The sequence below is a fragment of the Zosterops lateralis genome, assembly GCF_965231275.1.
Source record: "Zosterops lateralis genome assembly, chromosome: 12".
Lineage (NCBI taxonomy): Eukaryota > Metazoa > Chordata > Aves > Passeriformes > Zosteropidae > Zosterops > Zosterops lateralis.
In genome coordinates, this window is record NC_139772.1 from 15,244,593 (window position 1) to 15,265,608 (window position 21,016).

At 41.4% G+C, this 21,016-nt stretch overlaps 1 protein-coding gene across 5 annotated transcripts in view; it reads left to right on the forward strand.

The window, feature by feature from the left end:
* ZNF536 (zinc finger protein 536) overlaps positions 1-20,207 on the forward strand; it is a gene marked incomplete at its 3' end in the record, with an annotated part of 339,887 nt that extends 319,680 nt beyond the window's left edge. For all 5 annotated transcript variants that reach the window (XM_083870374.1, XM_083870373.1, XM_083870372.1 and 2 more), the window contains exon 9: positions 19,972-20,207. In XM_083870374.1, coding sequence (XP_083726500.1) covers positions 19,972-20,207 — 236 coding nt within the window. The remainder of the gene's footprint in view (positions 1-19,971) is intronic.
* Positions 20,208-21,016: the final 809 nt, after the last annotated feature.

Here is a 21,016-nt window from a genome sequence, read left to right on the forward strand (position 1 = left end):
AGAGAGAGGATAACGAGGGGACAGCGCGGGGACAGAGAGGGGACAGAGAAGGGGATAACGAGGCGACAGAGAGGGGATAACGAGGGGACAGATGACAGAGGGGACAGAGGGGGTAGCGAGGGGACAGCGCGGGGACAGCGAGGGGATAGCGAGAGGACAGAGAGGGGATACTGGGGGATAGCGAGGGGACAGCGAGGGGACAGCGCGGGGACACGCGGGTGCTGAGACACAAACACAGAAATGTTTATCTTTTTTTCCTTTCGGCCCAAAGCGCGCGCTGAGCCGCTGCTGGCAGCCCCCGGCCGTTTGGTGGGGTTTTATCAGAGCACCCGCTAAAGAGTCCCGAGTCTGCCCTTTACAGTGCGGGGAAGCTTGTGCTTGTAACCCTGCTTTTTAAAATTAATTTTCCTTTTTTCCTTTTTTATTTTTTTTTTCTCTCCCTATTCTTCTTATTTTTGAAGATAATTGCCGGTTAATTTTGTATGAAATTATTAATGCACCGTTCAGGCGTTAATACTTATATCACAGAATCGTTTAGGTTGGAAAAGACCTCTAAGATCATCGAGTCCAACCTTTGACTGGTCACCATCTTGTCACTTAGACCACGGCACTGAGTGTCACATCCAGTCGTTTCTTGAACAGTTCTCACTGATTAGAAGCTCCAGGGATAACAAAAAGCTAAACTTTAGTTTATATTGCTGCTGCTGCTGCTGCTGCTTGTTGAATGGCAGCTGTTCCATCACCCTTGTGGTCTGAACTGACAGCAGAATAAACCTTAGCATCTTAATTTTATGTTCAAAACAAAATCTTAACATTGTGCTAATAACTAAGTATTTTATTCTCATACTAGTAAAATTCTTTTCTGTAGAGTTTTAAAAAATTTATTTTAAAGCTTGAGTCTTGCAGTGCTTGTTCAAGCAAAATTCTACTACTCTTGTTTGTTAGAATTGTGTTCAAGCACAAACAACCACATGTTAATTGTGAGATTTTTTTTTCTTCTTCTTCTTCTTGTCCTTTTTATTAATTTGCCTTCTAGTTCATAAATATACATAGCTTCTCCTGGTAGCCATTTGGAAAACAGAAGTGATATTGGTAGATAAAAGAAATATTTGTTTATCTGGGTCCAATATAAATAATGAGAAGTTTTTTCAGAGAATTTATATGTGCAGACAAGGGCAGGAAAAAATTCTTCATAATTATGTATCTCATTTACCCAAAGCGTGTGATTGTATGTGCAAATTAAACTATTGCACACACATGCTGAATTAGGTATTTGCAAGTGCAGTTACTTAATTTGTGTGTACAGATTAAGTTAGCCCAATTAATCACTATGATAGCCCAATTTTACACAATTGTGAATCCACCAATGACAGCTGAGTTGTTTTGCCCCAAATGCTGAAGTAACATTACAGGGAGATGGGTCCAGCTTGTGCACAAGTGAAGCACATGCTCTCACAAAAAACGGCTGAAAAATGCATTTTATAATGTGTCAGTTATCATCGCTCCTGAGGATGTGCTATTTATGAAAACCAGTTATGGCCATACAATATTTGATCAGTTGCTGTGAGGACCCCCGACATCAGAACCATGCTTCTCACATCTGGCCCTTTTGTTTGTGCTAATTACGATGACGATCATGGATTCAACCTGTCTTAAATCTCAGATGTATGAAGTGGGCAGATTAAGGACATTTGTTCATAATTAGGATTCCTAAATGGATATCTGGGAAACGCTTCTTGGAATATTTATGGTCTTGTTCCAGCAGGGCTTCTCGTTGTGCACACCCTCTCTGTGTGATGACTGCTGCCTTTCTTGCACCAGTGCAGTCCATTCCTTTCAAGCCCAGCCTAACCTGTGTGTTCTCCATGCAAAAGCAAAGGTGGAACCCAACAAAATTAGAGAGCAGCTCCATAAAACCTGAAGTTTGTCACACAGAATGTTTTCTTTCCTTTGGGACATGCTCTTTGTGAACCCAGTGGTGCCCCAGGTAGCTCTAACACATGTCCTGACTCATCCTTGCCTTCCCTTCCCGTTGGGCTTGGAGCACCTCTGGCCCCAGTGCCCAGGTAGCCCAACCCATGCTCAGGGCTTTAAGGCAGTTTTACCCATGTAAGCATTTACAAGTGTACTTAGTCTAACTCTTGCTACTGGGTTTTTATCCCCACCTATTTTGTTTAAAACATGTTGCCAAAACCCAGAACTCCTTACTTGTAATATCTCTGATAACAAGAAGCACCTGCTAATGCTCCCAAAGCTTATTGGTACAGATCCCTTGGCCAACAGGAACTGACTGGGGACGCCTGACTTCTTCCACAGATGACACAGCTCTTTTCTGACATGTCTTTTTTTGGTTTTGCTGGTATAATTTTCTGACATTCCTGGAGCCAGGAAAAGTACAGGGAAGTTTTACCATGGAGTCAGATGAAACCTGGTGTATTTAAGCCTCTTCATGGCGAGCTTGGGCTCGGGTTCCCTACCTGGTGCTTCGTGCTTGCTCCTGAACAAGGAAGACAGTGCTCTCGATGTCTCTGGCTGGTTTGTTCCTGCCCTTGGTTAGCAGGCAGAGCTGTAAACCCATCTCTGTGAGGGACTGGACGGCCATCACCCCAAAATGTGCAGGATGCCCCCTTTGCTGGGAGCCTGTGCTCTGCTGGCATGGGGAGAGGGCACTGCGGGCAGCAAACCATGCCCACTGTGCCCTCCTGAGATGGAGCTGAACTGGACAGCCTGTTCCCTTGGAGAAAAATGAGAGAGAGGAAACAGGCAGGCAGGATTGCAGAATATGTGTGACCTGTATACTGTGCATGAATTTTTATTTTTATTTTTTTTTAACAGAGCTGTTTATGACCTGGTTTTGGTAATTTTAGTTATCCTGGCTGGAAAATGTTGTGCTATATTATGTGACTTTGTTTCTTCAAGAGGACCAGTGAGGGAAAGGGACAGAAAAGGAAAGTTTCGGTTAAAGAACGAAGTAGAAATATTTCTTCCAAAAAATATGATTTTTAGTATGTCAACATTTAAATGTGAATTGTTCTGATCAAATATTTACTGCTATCGGGAGCTGTGTAGAACATTAATCTTAATTTGTTTTTCTTTTTCTCCAAAGCAATGACTCCAACATAGCTAGGAGATCTGTGTCTTTAAAAATAAATAATGTAGCAGAACGGCATATTCTTTGGTACAGAAATGCTAGCCTGTGGCATCTTCTGCAACTACAAAGCAGTCTCGAGCGAACTTTCTTCCTTTTTTATTAATAATTCCCTAAATCAATGAAGAATCTTGAAAAGTTCCTCTTCACTTTGCTCCCACACTCCTTGTAGCTGCAGCTCTTGCTCGTGCTGGCTCATTCCCCACCACGTATCATTCATTTGGATGAATCTGTGTGTGGAATTTTGGGAACACAGGCTGCAACCCGCTAACTCTATGTGCAAATACAAAGCCCATTTTCCCTCTCTCTCTTTTTTTTTTTTTTTTTTTTTTTGGTCAGCCCAGGGTTTTTGGTTTTTTTTCCTGAAGGTGGCAGTGAAAGAAAAAAAATAACTCCCTTTGAAGATTTAAGAATTTTATTACAAAACAGACGGACAAGTACTGTATTTTACCCATTTCCCCTTGTGCCCATGAGCGCTGACAATGAAAACTACAGCTCCTATAAAGTGCTGATCAAATTGCAAAAGGTGGCCTTTCCCAGCAAGCCTGGCACACTCTAGCATTATCCCAGCTTATAAATAAACGGATGGGCTGAGCCACTTTGGCGCTTTTTTTTTTCCTTTTTTTTTTTTTTTTTTTTTTTCTCCCTCTTAGTCCTTAGCAAGATAATTGAGGATCATAATGGTGGGAAAGGACTGCAGTCATCATTCGCTGCCTGTCAGGTATCAGTACTCATCTTCGTGTCATCCGTCACCATTGAACCACTCTGTCATCTCTCCCCAGCCTTCAGCGCCGCTCCTTCTCATCGTGTTCATTATCCCCGGCTCCGACCCGGCCCCCTCCCCCAGCCCTGTAAATGCATCTTTGTGCGACTCTCAGTCTTCTGATTATGAATCGATGATCATGTGGTGTAAGAGAGATAGATGGCTTTTAGTTCCATCTTGTCTTCTCTAATTGTAAAATATTAGTTACATTAGACTGTGTCTTTTGATTAATGGAACTTATTTGGAGTGGCCTCTCCCAGCCCTCCCCCTTCCAAAGTCCTCCACTGACTTTTGAGAATTGAGTGATTTCACTTAAAGCAGACAAATAGGCCCTTCAGCAAGGAGATAGCTGAGCTCTAATATTGTGGGCAAAGCAAGCTCACGGAGCCAGAGTTGTGTGTGTGTGTGTGTGTATGTGTGTGTGTTTTTAAAGAAAGGCTTCAACTCTGCCTAGACAAATACAGACCATTTATTAACGTGTGTACAGCCGTGCTATTTTGCAAATCCAGCAATTCTTATAAAGCTGCAAAACAGGACATAAGGCTGAATGCCTTCTGAATTAAATTAATCTTAGATAGGAATTAAGAGCATCCTCGCTTTCACTTTGGATGAAACAGGTCAGTCCAGAACTTTGATGTATTAATGCTAGCATAAAGTGTTATCTTAATACTCTCTTTTATACTTACAGGACATATCATCAGCCAAATGTCTCTTCCTTGTACATCTGACACTGCGAGACATTCGTCCTTTAATACAAAATTTATCTTATTTGGCACTATTTACCTAAACATGGTCTGTTGATAAAGTCCTTGCTGTACAAATGGAAAGGCAGTTGACTAAATCCCTTATTATAAATAATCACTGTCTATCTTTCAGTGTAAATTCAAGGACATGTTCACTTTCAAGCTATCAGTTCAATTAGAAAAGGTCTATTCACTGTCGATGTCTATATCTCATGGAAATAGAAAGCACAGTTAATAAACAAATCAAACTATTTTAAAAAATAGCACAGTGGATTATGAATTCTAGAGCCCATGCCGATGGTGACACTGTCAGGACACATGCTATACAAAAATATATACAAACAGTGTTATCTAAATTTTTTATGCTACCTTCAGGATTTAAATCTGACCTTTGTGCCTTCCCTCCCCAAATCTTTGACATTATTTCAGAAGAAAATGCCTATACTGTACCTTTCAGATATTAAAATTTAAAGAATAAGTTTGCACACGTATAAAATGCTGGTTAAGCCTTTTCCAATCTACTTTTTTCTATTAAGAATAGGAAAACTGGTTTGAGGTTGTGAACAATTGTGTGTACAGTAAGAGCTTGGGATTGGCGCCTGCCCCAGAGCTGAGGAGCAGGAATGGGGCTGCTCTTGCTCTTCCTGATTTTGCTGTGATGGTTGGGGCGGTTTCTGTACCTGAAAGGCTTTCACTGTGGTAGCCATGTGATTATAGAATAATCTCTCCCTGTTCTTTCTGTAAGAAAGGGATTCTCTAGCCTTTCAGGTTACAGAAAATGCTTGAAAGTAGGAATCCAGAAAGCTGAAAAAAGTCCAGAAACCCACACCCCCCTCCCCCGAGATTTTTTAAGTTATAAATATTTTTATATGTATCAAACTATATTAATCATATCCTATGGAATTTAAAGGAGCTTATCCAGTGGCCTGGGTCTTGATACCTAGAGGCTCAGATGGAAGGGCTCTGTATGCAAGATCAGCACTGCTTTCCTCTATCCGTGTGCTTGTCTGAAATCAGAATTTGGCTCCTGATGGGTATTTCCACACAGTATTTACCACCCTAGAAGCAGTGATTATATTTAATGGCAGAATTTCAGTTGACTTCTCAATATGTATTGAGTTGACCTTTAAGTTAAACCACAGATTAATTTTTTTTAGTTGTCTCTTTAAGTACATTTATAGACCTCTCTGTTCTGATTAGCATAATGGTAGACAGAGGAAAGTTACCTGCCTCAGATTATTTGTTGAAATCAGAGAAATTGCATCCCTTCTCCAGAAGGCAAAATATTTTGGCCCCCTCTAACCACTGTATGCATTAGTTTTGTAGCAAAATGATTTTGGTTTATACACAGAGAAACCCAAGTGGGTATCAGTTTGCTTGAAAGCCCAGAGCCTGCCATTGATTTCATATAAGTAAATCTTCTCCCTGGAAGTCAGGAGAAGTCAATGAAGCTTCCATGGGATTGTGTGGCTCTCCTGAAGGCAGCAGCACCAAGGCTGTGGTGTGTTGGGTGCTGCTGGCAGGGACATTTGCCTCTTTGCTACCTGACATGCTGTGATTTGAATAGTTCTTCAGAGATAGGTAGGGAGCTCCTTGATTCTAAATCATTGAAAAAATACCCAGACTCCCTAAATGGACACAAGTGTCTCACTGCCCATAGAAATTTGGACTTCTCTAATTTTGTTTAATATAAAATCCTCAGTAGCATTTGTTCCTCTGCATACTAACTGCCACAGGAGTTGTTGGAAGGGGATTTTGGTTTTATTTCCTTTGACATCTAAGGGTTTTGCTACACATCCATCTTGTGCCCTTTCCTGGGTGGCAGCACATGGCTTTAGGGACATGAGTGACAGCAGCCTCAGCTCTGGGTGTTGATTGTCGGTCTGTGTGTAACCCATAGAGCCACCAGCCGGCTCCGTGTGCCCCAGTGATGGTAAAATTCCCATTGTCCCACTTAGCAGCCAGCTGTGAGCCCCACCCTGCCTGCAGGAGAGCTCGGGGTGCCTGTGGGTCCTTGCTCAGGTGCTGGGCTGCAGAACCCTCACAGCCCCGTTTTCTCGGAGCTCATCGTTCCTCTCACACCCAGAGCAAACACCACATGGAGATAAATGCTAAAACAAATGCAAAAAGGAGCACAGATCCACAATGAGACAATGGAATGTGCCAGCTTTTACGCCCAGGCACATTTTCACGTCTCTTTTGTGAATCTTTGTAAGTAAGGGCCAAGCTCTGAGACCCCAGCTCAGGGACAGCTTGGGCCCGTGCATTGTGTGAGCTCCTGTGCATTCCCACACAAGCCTGTGGGATGACTTACAGGCTTTGTAGTGTGCATAACCTTCAGCAATTTGCTGAATCAGGGCCTAAATACTGAAATATTCTTCAATAGTTCTGGCTCCACTATGAAACTCTAGAAGGCACATTTCCCTCTCAGTGTCTCTCCATAAGACCCATCAATGATAATGGAATTACATTAGGCACATCTAAAGTTAATTATACAGTTACATCCCTCTTGGCCTGTTTGTCAAAAAGAATATGATAAAAAAATCCTCTGACTTTTAATATCTACTTTTATTTGAATTTTGATCTGCTATCTAGACAAAAATGTAAAGACCATGCTGAGAAGACCTTTGGTAGGTGGGTCTGGGTGTTTGTTAGCTGAGAGCCAGCGTGGGAAATGTTGTGTTAAGAAAATTTGCAGAAAAAAATTATATGGAAACCAAAGCAAAAGAAATATTTTGGGCAGGCTCTTCCTTTTAAAAATTAAGTGGGTGGCTTTAAGGGATGCTGATTTATTTTGGAATGCGGGTTTAGAGGCATGCTTCAACTGGAAAAAAACAAATTCTAATGTTCACTAAAAACTCAGGCATTTATAATGCAGAGAAGAGGTTAAATGAAGCAGTAGATCCAGAAATTTTGGAATTCACTGCATATTAAGAAATAAGTGTTTTTACGTTTGTTTGGCTGAATTTTTTAAACATGATTTCACATTTAAATACAGTAAGCCAAAATCCTCTATCCCAAACACAGGTCTCTCAATATCTTGATTTTGGTATGTGAGCATATTGCTGGGGGATGCCAGGTTTGTCTGGGGATCCAGTAGCTTTGACATACTCTAGTTTACAGTACCTGGAGTGTGCTCAGTTGCTAATGCATTTTGCATGCAAGATCACTGTGCTTCAGCATGACAGCTAGGAAAAATGTCAATTTATTTTTAATTGCAACAGGACGCAGTTTGGGGGAGAGAAAAAAAAAATTAAAATCACATTCTTTGTTAGAGAATTGTTCTACAAGAGTCCAGTCAGAAAGCTTCTGGTACTTAATAAAGTCAAATTCCTCCCAGAGCATTCCCGTGAGCTCCCATGGAAGCCGGCGGGAGTTGCGCATGAGTACCGAGGGCAGCATTTTGCCCTTAGGACTGAATTTCCCAACTGACTATTCTTTTAGACTGTCTTTTGATTAACAATCTGTTTGCAGCAGGCTAGGGCCAGGGAGGCAGTGTATACCCCACTGTTCAAATCTGTGGCGAAATATTCTACAGAGAGCTACTTAATAAATATCAACTTGCTCCAATAGTCATTGAGAAATACCTCAACAGATAGCAATCAATCGAGGGCTGAGTTGGGAAAAAAAAAATACAAAAGGACATCAAAGAGGTTCTCATTCCCAGTCTATTGCTCTATTTAAGGGTCCTATAATTCGGTGAGGTTGTGTGCTAAATAATTTGTAAGCCTTCAGAACATCCAGGTTATTGTTTGTGGACAGATGGTGCATCACATTTTATTGCTTATTCCTTCTGTGGTTTCTCATATGCAGGACTGATGTGCACTCTGAAGTCTTTGTTTCCTTGCTAAAATCTCTAATCTAAAACAGGCAATCAAGCACACAGACAGTGCTTCAGAAAGCATAATCATACTTTTAAAGGGGGGAAAAAACATTTCAGCTGCAGTTAGGAAGCAGATGTGTTCCCTGAAAATGTAAAAGGTTATCAGAAGTATTAAAATAGGGAAATAGACACGGATTTTGGGAGCGCCGGGGAGAGCATGTATTTTCTGCCTGTACTGCAGGTTAGGTGTGCCTTTTCCTAGGCTACCTGCTTTGTATCTGGCTCTCTGCGGAGCTGGTGTAGCGAAAGCCTTCGGAGACCGGCTTTTGCTTCCACCTTTCCCCTGAGATTGGCAGTCTTTGTCTTTTACAGGCAAGGAGCAGCCGTGTTGTGATCCTGGAACCGCTGCTGCCCCGAAGAGTTAAATCATGTTGATATACAGGAAGGAAATGGAATAGACTAACTCTACTCTTTTCTTCCTACGGATTTTTCTTTTTATTCTGAAGATAGAATTACTGTTTGTAAGCATCTGAAAGTCATTAGTGGCTCTGCAGTCTGTCAGGTGCCGACGCAAAAAACTGCTGAAACTGAACGGGTTCCTGTGCGGAGTGCTGGGAATTTGTCATGTGCTGATGAGCAGTTATAATAATATATGAGCAAATCACAAGCATTCTGCAAATTAATCAAATTTTTTTTCCCCTTCTCCCTTGTCTCTGGGAGAGTGGCTTTGCCGGCAGACGTAGGTGAAGCAGTTTTACTCACAGATGGTAGCTCTGGCATCAGATGGAATTTATATAACAGTAATTCTGATTTCCTGCCAAAGTAGCACTGAAAACACCAGGGAGATTGTACAAGACAAGTCATGTGGTTTTGCTGAGGTTGTTGTGGGAAGTTTAAGGGGGGAAATCTCAAATTTTCCTCTTTGCATTTATTGTTTTAGCCTGAAGGGCCAGAAATCGTACACCATTCTGCCATCGGCGAAATCCAACACATCTTTTTTTATGAATTGCGCTGAAAGAGTGCTTCCCAGCTGTTGGAACTGCTGGCGGGGAGGGAGCCACATGACTCCTCATCCTTTCCCTTTCCATACAAGGATTAAAGAGGGGAGGGTTCAAAAGGTTGCTGCACTACATGTTGGAGTGAGGCAGGGTCTCCCTTCCCAGGAAGCGATGCCATGTTCACTTAGGCTGTACTCCCTCTGGCATAACGAAACACGGGGGGGTGTCCAGGGACACACACTGGCTGTGGGTCTCCCTCCTCATTAAAATGGGAGGGTTTTGAATGAGGTTAGTGGGATAGATTAAGGCTATTAGTTATGTCTCTGATGACATTTCCAGTTTGATCAGTAGAAAACAGACACGTGGGGGGTTTTTACCCGTTAAGGTAAGTGCTTGGTGCACTTGTTATTTGGCTTTTGCACAGATGAAACATGCATTGATCTGATGGCAGATCCTATCCTGACTCAGAGCAGTGCAGATCTGTTCAAGCCACGGGCTGGCAGCAAGGATGAGAGAGCAGAATAAGGCCCGGTGGCTTCTGAATTGGGTCACGTTTTTAAAAACAAAAGCAGTCTTCCCTGGAAAAATATGACGGTGTTTTTATAATAGCCACATTTTGAGTAATGCATGGAGCATCGCAGGACTGCTGTGACACTAAAAGAAAAAAATAGAGGCAAGCAGAATGGGAGAACTTTCAGGGGCTGTTTTTAATAAAGAGGTGAATTCTTTCTGCAGTAGGAAAAATGATAAAAAGATGGCGTATCAGCTACATTATGCAACAAAGTAATGCTGCTGTGTTTTTATAATGTAAGGCACTGCCCATTTGTTTTGGTTTACGTGACTGCAGTGAAATAAGTGGATTAGACTGAAACTTTAGCATGCTTCATTGCAGCTGGTTGCAGACATCTGTCATTCCTCAGCCATACATTCTGGATCATGCCAAGAAGAAAAAGCAAAGTCTGACACCTTTCATTTTAGAGAGCCTTTTATAGCAAAGAAAAGGAGAAGGGGAGAAAGCATTTCCTTTGTGACTTGATAAAAAAGACACTTTTTTTCTGTGGCAACACCAACAGCACTTTCCAGAGGGAGAGGTCCTGCAAAGTTAATGCTCAATTTAGTCTTTGCAACCCTTTAATTTTTTCCTGTTTGATCTCCTGGTTTGTTAAATGGGATATGATAAAAAAATGTTGGCTTATTATTTTATGGAAACATTAGCTATATGTACACCTACATTTAGAATGTGGCTGGTGAAAGGTGGGTTGCTGTGAGCTCCCACTCAGGCTGTGCTCATGGTAATTCTGTGCTGTGATGGCACATAATGCAGAAGCATTGCCAATAATGAGTGGTTCTGAGAACTCCACTCACCAAATCCCATAAACAGATAATAGTGGTGTTTTAGCAGAATGATTAGTGGGGTTGTGAGCTACTCCTGGATAATTTGAAATATTAGCTATTAGTGAGTTAGATATTTATTTACTTAAAGTGTTTTGTTCTTCTTCTGGCTCTCTACTATCACAATGCTGGAGAATCATGAGGTACATGGCAAGTGATAATGTGACAAAATACTGTCTAAATTACCCCCATTACCTGAAAAAGCAACACCAAAAATGAAAGGAGAACATGGTTAGTCCAAGTGACATCATACATGAAGAAAACAGATATTTAGCTTAGGGTCTCACTTCAGCAAACATTACAGCATGTGGATAATTCCATCCCTTCCCACCCAGGTGATTTATTGGCTGTGGAGCTGGTGGGGAGGCCGGGTATCCTCACAGGGCTGTGCACAGAGGGGCAGGTCTTGGCATGGCTCAGGCTGTGTCACTGTCCAGTTTGACACCAGCTGAGGATGTGACACATCCAAACATCGGCAGGAAAGATTTAGAAAGCTGAGTATGGGATTTTTAAAATTCCATTCTGCCAAGTAAAATAAATAAACTCAAGACAGTTTCCCAGAGTGAAAGAGAAAATTCTATTGTATTTATGGTTTGCTAGGCAGAATAAAGGATATTTGATAGCAAAATACCATCACTAACAAGGTCTTTCCTATTAGCTTCTGAATTGAATGTTCTCTTTACTAAAATCCCAGTGCCACCAGTATAGCATTTATTCTGGGAAATCATAGGTACATTAAATTCAAATACAGCTTCATTCAAGAAGTCATAAATGCTCCCTGAAATAATAAATATTTACTGAGACAATTAAAAAATATGACAGAACATTAGCGAGAAAACTTGTGAATGACCTAGTAGGAAAACTGAGATATTTTGCTCAAGGGGGTTAGAATGGGAATATAATGTTATTGAAGTGATTAAAACATGTAAAAGAGTGAATAGACGCAGCAATTAATTGAAATATGTAAGTAAAGGCAAAGGTGGGACTCTGAGCATGTAATTTTGATGATCAGAAGAACTTGGGGTTAGTTAATATTAAAGAAAAGTCTGCCACTTTTCTTCAAAATGTGTTTCCTTGGTTGCAATCTACATGGATCCCCAAAGCATAAAAGGAAGAGAATGCTGTGAGGACTGTACCCTGCACGCTCCCTGGGCTCAGGTACCTCCCCCCTCTCGTGTGGAGAGGCCCAGGCTGCAGAGGTGAAGGGACACATCAGGGTTTGTGGAACAGGAATTGGTACCAGAGGGGAGGAAATGGCTGGAAATAAAAGCTTGGCCAAAAACACAAGCTGCTGTGAGTTTAGTATTATGAAAAGAATTATGATTTCTGTAACCATTGCCATTATGACTTTAGTCAGTTTGCCTGCTCTTTACAACAGGTACCTAGTGCCCTTGATAAGAACTCTGTCCTCTACTTATGTGTATAAACCAAAGTAAATAAATATGTAAAATTAAATGTAATTAAATTTCCCAAAGCATGGGACAATGATAGTCTGGCATTTCAAGCTCAATCAATGACAGCATTCCCACTAACCTCGTTTGGAGCCTGCTGAGGCTCCGGGCTCGTAACTCATGTTTGTCATGTCAGAACCTGAACTGATGCCATTGTGCACAGGGCACCGTGTGTGCACCCACCAGCCATGGTCTGAGACACACACATCCTGAGAAAACACTGTCTTCTGCCTTTATCTCTGAATTTTAGCTTCACAGAGTTCCCATAAAGTTTAATATTTGTTTAGGAAGACCTTTTCAGCCATTCTGCTGAGGCTATTTCTTTCTTCCAAGAAGAGATCCATTTCCTTTATAAATCAAAAGTTCCTGTGTGAATGTCTTCTTCTGAAAAAGAAACAAATTCTGTGCTGAGTGGCTGGAGCTGAGTAATTCTGTTGTTTTACCAACTCTGCAAGAAATGGGAAATGTTTGTTTTCCCAGGACTTGCAAGTCTCTCTTACACCATCAGTTATTTCACTGGCCATTTCCTAATTCCCTTGTATTTAGTGTACTACAGATGGCTAACGAGTTCCTCACTCTACCTCCAAATAATTAGAATTTCCATGTTCCGCATATTGAAGGCAAAATAAATGATAAATTAGTGATATTTTCCATAATTTTTTGAGTTATTCATTCAGTAAGGTGAAACAATATAGATGATGGGCAACAGTAGAATTTATCAGGAGTGCCCAGGTGATAGTTAGTCTCTGTGTCAGACCAACCTGCACTTGGCTGTTTTACATAGCAGGGCTGATTTGTTGGTGGTTTTTACTTCTTTTGCTTTTAAAGGAAACTTCAGCGTGTGATAATTAGTGATTGCAGGCCTTTGAGACAGGAACTGAATAATTACGATAAGAACAGTTTTTATTTTAGGGGGAATGTGTGAAATTAACGTAATATTTTAATAATATGTGTTAAAGGCAAAGCGTAGCACCAACTTTTGGTTTTCTGTGTCATGATTAAACATTTTAGTGCATTCATCAGCAAGCTGAAATACTTGTTTGGAAACACCAAGCACTGTGTGAGGCACTAACTCAAGAATAGGCTCCACTTTTGATTGCATTTCATAAAAACCATGTAGGTATCTGAGGGTTTAATTCAATCCCATGATTGAAATTTTTTGTTCAAGTAAAAATCTTTGATAAAGTTAGTTACAGATTAGGTCTTTTTATTTTGCAGCTCTTCTGCAGGCAGTGATAGTTGAGTGAATTGCCAGCCTGCTGTCGCAGGTGCCCATACACAGAGTGTCCATCTCTGCAGGACACCAGGACTGCAGTGACTTTGGGATGGGTGCTGCCCTCGGCATGTTTTTCTTTTTCCCAGGCACCTTTAATGCATTTATTCAGGATCACGCTGGTGGCTGTGTTTTGTCACATGCTGAGTCTTCACCCCAAAGTTTTCCTCCCCTAATTAAGATCTTTCCAGTAACAACAGCAAGAGAAAGGCTCTTCCAGGTGGCAGTGTGTGTGTTTGGACCTGAGCTGCTCCAAAGAGCTCAGTATTAGTGAGGAGGGACTTAAGTAACCAGGCTGGTGCCATGAGCAATTCATCTGATGTCCTCTAAGGACTCCTTGCAGGATTGAGCCTTGTAATGAAGGAATTCAGCTGAATGGAGGGTGGTCAGGAGGTTGCCCTTCCTTTAGGAGTCTCAGTGGAAACATGTAACCCAAAGCCTCAGCCATGGTAGCTGGAAATGTTCCCTGGCCTTCCTAAAATCCAGATATCCCTGCATTTTAAAAAAATGTTCCAGAGAAAATTACCAAAAAAAGCCTCAGATAAGTGTGTTTGGTTTTAGGACTTTTCTTGGTCAACATGAAATAAAGTTTTTAAAATTTAATTTTAGGGGTTTTTTTGTAATCCAAGTAACATATAAACTTCACAGAATATTGAAATTTTCCCAGAAGATCATCTTGGTTGGTCTTGGACCTGTGTGTAAATAAACATATACTTTTCAATTGTTTTATAAAAACTTTTATTACAGATATGGACCTGATTGGGTGTACTTTAATCTCTCTGATATTTGGGGAGTTTCATAAAATGCATATTTTGAGACCAATAAAGTGGAATGGCTCAATCAGAGCCATTATTGTCTATTGGACAAATATATTTATTCAGCATTTTCCCATCCATACTGTTATGCTCCAGATCCGAATGGCTGCTTTAGAGCCATTCTGCTCTCCTGGGTAATGCATACAGTGCTTGGGATGTTTGCCGTGGATAGGAAATGTATTTATGAAAATTTATACGTTAAAAAAAGGAAATTGCACTAGCCAAGATTTAAATGAAAATAGTTTCCCCCTTGCAAATGCCTGTTATTATGCTCTAATATACTTTCAAATGGCAGTGTTCACCAAGATGCCTGGGACCTGGAGGCTGTGGTCTGAGAGAGACATGAGCTCAGCCCAGCAATCACTGTCAGGGAACTGGAGATGCTCAAAAAGCCTCTCTTCAAACACAGAAAGCACCCGGCCATTGTTGCCTGCTGTTACTTCTGAGGCAGCACACACTTCATGTGCTTAGAGATGACTGTACCTCAAATACAACCTTGTGTGGGGAAAAGGGACTCAGATCAGCTCTGGGGAGCACCTGGGGAGGTGCGGGCTTACTGAAGGTGTGAGTGCAGGCTTTGCTGGGCAGCAGATGTGTGATTACATGGACCATTCCACCAGCAACGTTGTGGGACTGAGCATCCCGGTGCAGCAGGCAGTGCCCATCCATCCTGAGCCACTGCAGCCGGTCCTGCTCCAGTGCCCCAACCTGGCCAGAGCTGCCCTGGCCACGTGGGATTGCTACAGTGGCCCAGCAAGTCCAGCCCAGATCTTCAGTGCCCAACATCCCAACTAAAGAGATTTGTTTCTGAGAAATTCAAGCCTTTGAGGCTTTTTTCGAATATCTCTTTGCGAGGAAATAATTTGTTTTAAAGAGGTAATTGCTGTTATTTTTGATTTTCACCAAAAGGATATTCTTAAACCAGGCAAAGAAATCTGAAATGAGTTTGCCGTATTGCATCTCAGTAAGTGCTATAGCCATTGGCCATCTAAGGGAAAAACATTCTGTCAGATAATCATGGCCATTTTTGCATTTTAAGGGAACAAATGTCATATCTAAGAAACACATTTTATTCAGAGCTTAATTATAATTTATAGTACATTGCACAGCATTTGTTTTCTGTTCATCATGTTATTGCTCTTCTGTCTTTCCCCCGAATTTATGCATTAAATCGTGTGTGTGTGTGTCTGGATGTGTGTATCTGTGTATATATGTACACATATGCAATATAATACAAAGTGGTGTAGTGGGGACAACAGACGGCTTGTGTGTGATGTATTATTGGCATTTTTCTTTCAAATTACCATTTTCTTGCTGCTTTGGGAGAAAGCCATGATTTTGCTGTGATTAGTACACTTTTAACAATCTGGAATAAATTCCTGATCTTATTCATGTGACTAGTTCAATGCCCATTTTTACGTTTTAGTGCAAACCCCTACATATGTGCCTGTAATACCACAAAAATAAGATGTTTCTTTGTGGAAATTTTATAGAATTTGGATGCCGATCAAATATTTTTAGAAGTGGAGAATTAATGCGGCTTGACCATGTAAATGATTTTTTTAATGAAAAAGACTTTAGTATTCATCACTCTTTCTCTCTCTCGTTTGTGTATTCCTTTGTGCTAATCTTAAATAATGGATCCATATCAAAGTTAATAAATTAGTAACTATTAGCAGTGTTTGGATTACAGTGAGTAACCCAGTGCCACTTCATTGACATTGACTTTTTATGTGTTCCAATAATGCATTTTGAGTTGTAAAGATTAGACAAAGCAAGATACAGTTTGGCATGTATCTTGAATCTTTAACAACTCTTGGGCAATGGCTTTATTTAAATACAAGGCCTTCACTTGAGATAAACTTTCATTTAAGTGGCCCTAAACCCCAGACTGAGATCCATGTCTTTCTCAAAACCTACAGTTTCTGACTGTTCAGCTGATGCACCATGTTGGGCTGCATCAGTCATGCCATGTTATGAAACCTAACGCGATGTGACTGATGCAGCCTGACATGAAGTGTCACAAAGCAACATATCACATCACAAACTTGAAAGAAAAGAAAACAAACTTTACTTTTTTTTTTCCCCCTCAAAGCCTAAATTAATGAAGCGGCATATATTTTTAAAAAGGTGGACTAGTTTCAAACACTGAGGGATTTTTCTTAATATGAGCCTGCAGAAAACTTCTCCATCCTGGCCAGAAGTTCTCTCTTATCCATGCTTGTTGTGCTCCCTAAAATTCAGTCCTAACTAGAGAAGATGATGAGCCTTGGTCACTTCAGCACTGCCACCCTTCTGGGAGGTTTAGATCACTTTTAGAGGAGAGGGTCCAGCAGGTGCTGGAAGTGATCAACCCTCCTAGGGAAATCCATAAATGCTAAAAATGTTCTTTGAGTCCAGCCATTATTGTTGTCATTTTAGCTAATTTTGAATATTATTTTCTGCTGTTCCACTTCCTTAGACTGTCAGCTTCCATCCACAGGATTGCAAAGTCCCTCCACATGCTCAGTCACAGACTTCATAGAACACAGCTCCACAACAGGATTATTTCAGCTGCAAACAATATATTGTCCTCTAGCCTGAATTTTTGATCAGAGAAAGATGCACAGCATAGTTTGCCCCCCTAGTCCATCCACTTTCAGTCTCATTCTTTTTACTACAATTGCAATGCATATCACATCATCTCCTGAACTGTCAGGAAGATTCCTTTCTTCCTTTTTATTTTTTTTTTTTTCTGAAGGGCTTTAATATAATTTTATTGGGAGATACACAGTGGCTAAAATACGTCTGAACTATAGCTTGCTAAGAAAGAACCTACCAACCACTGCTAGATAAAGCATTATAAATTTATTGCCAACTTATCTGGGAAGGGTTATTTTAAGAGCCTACTGCCCACAACAAGTTTTGGAGCTGAAATTAATAAATGGGGATACCTAAAAGAAATGGGAATTTTCCTTCACCCCTTAGTTACAAGCAAATTGCAGTTATTGTTATCTTTGCAAGCAAGAATAATCTCTACTTTTTGTACTACTTCTGCTGTAAACAATGTACCGCTTGCTTTCCTATGACCCTCACTCTGTATACATATTTATATATTATTCATATCGGATTAAAAATGAATGTGCTCTTTACCACAGTTGTACTGCATAGTGACAATACAAATTAACTTATTGTGTACTTACTTTTCACAAGGCAGTGATGTGAAATTTTGATGGCTTGAAAAAGTAAGTCGTGGGGGAAGCAATGCAGAACTGAATCCTTGTAGGTGCACTTTATATTGTCTGATTTATTAAAGTGCGTTGAATTAATAAATTACATTCTCTGCATGGAATTTTGAACACGGGTTTGAACTTGGTTCAGTGGTGAGCAAAAAGAGTTTGCTTTTATTCTGGGGCATGTGAGGTGGTTAGCTCCAGCCATGCTTTGTGCATTCCTTGCCTGGAATTTGTTCTTTGCAGGAAAGAATTAGGATGGCTCTTAATTAAGAGCTGCTTGTAGGTAAAGCATTAACAGCTGGTTGGTGAGATCATAGCATCATAGACTGGCTTGGGTGGGAAAGCACACTAAAAATCATTTCATTCCAACCCTCCTGCTGTGGGGCAGGGACACTTTCCACTGTCCCAGGTTGCTCCAAGCCCCATTCAACCTGGCCTGGAACACTTCCACGCATGGGGCAGGCACAGCTTCTCTGGGCAACTGTGCCAGGGTCTCACCATCCTCACAGGGAAGAATTTTTTCCTGATATCCGACCTAAACCCACTGTCTGTCAGTTTGGAGCCATTACCCCTTGAGCTGTCACTCTAGGTCCTTGTAAATAGTCGCTGTCCATCTTTCTTACCAGCCCCTTCAGGTGCTGCAAGACCAGAATTAGGTGACCCTTGATCCTCCTCTTCTCTGGGATGAACTATCCCAATTCTCTCACCCTTTCCATCCCTCTGATCCTTTTGGTGCCTCCTCAGGACTGCTCCAACAGCTCCATGTCCTTCCTGTGCTGGAGGTATAATGTGCATAAATATGCACGATGGAGGGTTTGGGGGGTGGTCACACTTCTGGAAGTCTACAGCTCATGAAAACAAAGGGTGATGGGGAGCTTTCCATCCTTGGGGAAGGAAACAAGGCTGCATTTCTAGGGCAAGGGCTTAGGGCACCAAGTGTCTTTCCCCGGGCAGCAAGCAGCACGTTTTGGGGGACTCAGCTCTCAAGTGATGATGATGATATTACAGTAAAAATGGCAGGTTGTTTGAGCAGCCCAAGGCACTAATGCTGGTTCAAGTGAATTCATTCAGCTACAGAGATGCTCAGGCTCCTGTGCCAGCAGCTGCCTATTCTCCCATCTCTGCTGGGAGGACCATGGCAGCATTTCCACTCCAGTACAGGTAGCATCAGCCCAGTGCACAACAGGTGTCTATTTGTTTAGCTGGTAAATTCCCACCTAAAACCAAGGGGAGAGGGTCCAGCCCTTTCCCTAATGCAAGAAGCATAATCCTCCTCCTCTGCTGCCCCAGCATCTGTTTTATGCCTGCTAAGTAGTGCTACAGCAGCAAGGCAAAATGTGCTCTTCAAATGTGGAGATAGGGTATTGTTTTTCACTTATCCTGGCTTTATGTAGATGGTCTGGCACATTTATTTATTCATTTATTTGAGCAAATTAAAGCAAGCTAAGCGCATTTGACCTCAGATGGTCCTGGCTTAAGTTAATTTGAGAGACAAAGCTCATAAAGTTCCAGTAAAACACATCAACAACTTCCCAGCATAGGTTGAAATGTGATTGTTGAAACATAACCTCCAAAACCAGATACAGCATGGAGATTTGAAGTCACAATAATCTGAAAAATATAGGAGAGCATATTGATAAACCCTACTGAGAAGTGATATCTTTCATTCATGCCTTTGTTACGTGGTCGATTGCTGTTTTATCCACAAGAAGTGCATCTATCAGATTTTGTGCATTAACATTCCTTTTCTAAGCTGGCTTGGACATTTTATTTTAAAGCTGATGATAACCTTGGGCCCTGGTCCAGCAAACACTTACATGCTTGCGTATCTTTACTCACAGGAGTAATCTCACTGGAGTAAATGTTTGCAGGTTTGAGGCCTTGGCTATCTCAATCCATTATTTTTTTCCATTAAAAAGTAATCTGTGCGATTGAAATAAAACATACAATTCTTTACCCAGAAACCCACCCAAAGACAAAGTGTGTTTATTAGACTAAGGGTCTGCACATTGTCATCCTTGAATTGCACTTCAATAAAAAAGATAATTAACAAATGTAAAAGAAGACAGTTTCGTACACGCTGTATTTACAAGAGTTTGGTTTGGATCGTGGGCTGAAGGATTTACAGCTGAGGGGGGAGATGGATTAGCTGCACTGCTCTGAAAACCCTAGGCAGAGAATTTTTAAAATGCATTTGATTGAGGAAGAGCGCAGATCTCTTGTTCTCTCAGAGGCCACTGAGTGATGCCCCCTCCCAGCAGGAGAGTGGCTCCGGATTGTCAGTTTGTCCAGGCTGTGCAATGTCCAGGGGCTAAAGCCAAAACTAACCAGGCTGTTGTCTGTCACACAGGTCACCGGCCTTTCCAGTGCAGATACTGCCCCTACAGTGCCTCTCAGAAGGGAAACCTGAAGACCCACGTGCTCTGTGTCCATCGCATGCCTTTCGACAACAGCCAGTACCCCGACCGCAGGTTCAAGCGCTCCAGAGTGGACTCGGAAGCCGCCGGGAACGTGGAGGAGCCAGCGGCTGCCAAGGCAGGGAGCTCGGCAGAGCTGTCCGAGGAGGGCAGCAAGGCCCAGGAGTGATGCCCAGCAGGGCCAGCTCTGCTCTGCCCTGCCTTTTACCCTGGCTTTGGACATGTGGTTGGTGAGGGTTGGCTTAAACACCTTCCGAGGAAAGGGATGAAGTGTAACTTCCCAGAAGGGTCCAGAATGCTGAAAACATTCAAATATATGTATATGTACATGTACCCACACATGTACATATATATATATATATGTATTTACAGACACAGAGATATCCAGTCATACCCACATTGAATATATATCTACATACACACATGCACACAAAATACACACATTCCATATGTGTGTGTGTGTAAATATATATATTACACATGCAAAATAAATTTCCAGCCCTTGAAAATGGCTGCTAAACAGTTACCTGGCAACAAGTACTTCCAAACAATGTAGGTGGGATAATAAAGTGATTAAAAAATGCTAGGAGGTTGTTAGTTATTTAAAAAGCAGGGCAATTTCAAACTTAAAAGTGGTCTTTGTCCAAAAATAATGCTCTTAACAGAAAAATGATACCCTCTAAACGATTTAGTGTTGCCTTGAAGATTGAGGGGCTGTGTTTTCATTGTTGAAAACACCTTTATAATATGACACCAGCTGCTGTCATTTGCCTAGCATAGTAATGAGATGTCTTGGTAGACTGCCATGGTGCCAGTCTGACTGGAGCTGTCATTGCAGAGAAAATCAATTCAAGTGGTGTTGCAACTGCAGTGTAGGAGAAACCTTAGACGGCCCATAAGCTGGGGTCAGTACTGACCTATTTTGAAAAGTATTGTGATATTAATTTTTTTTTTTTTAATATACAGCCAAATGAATCA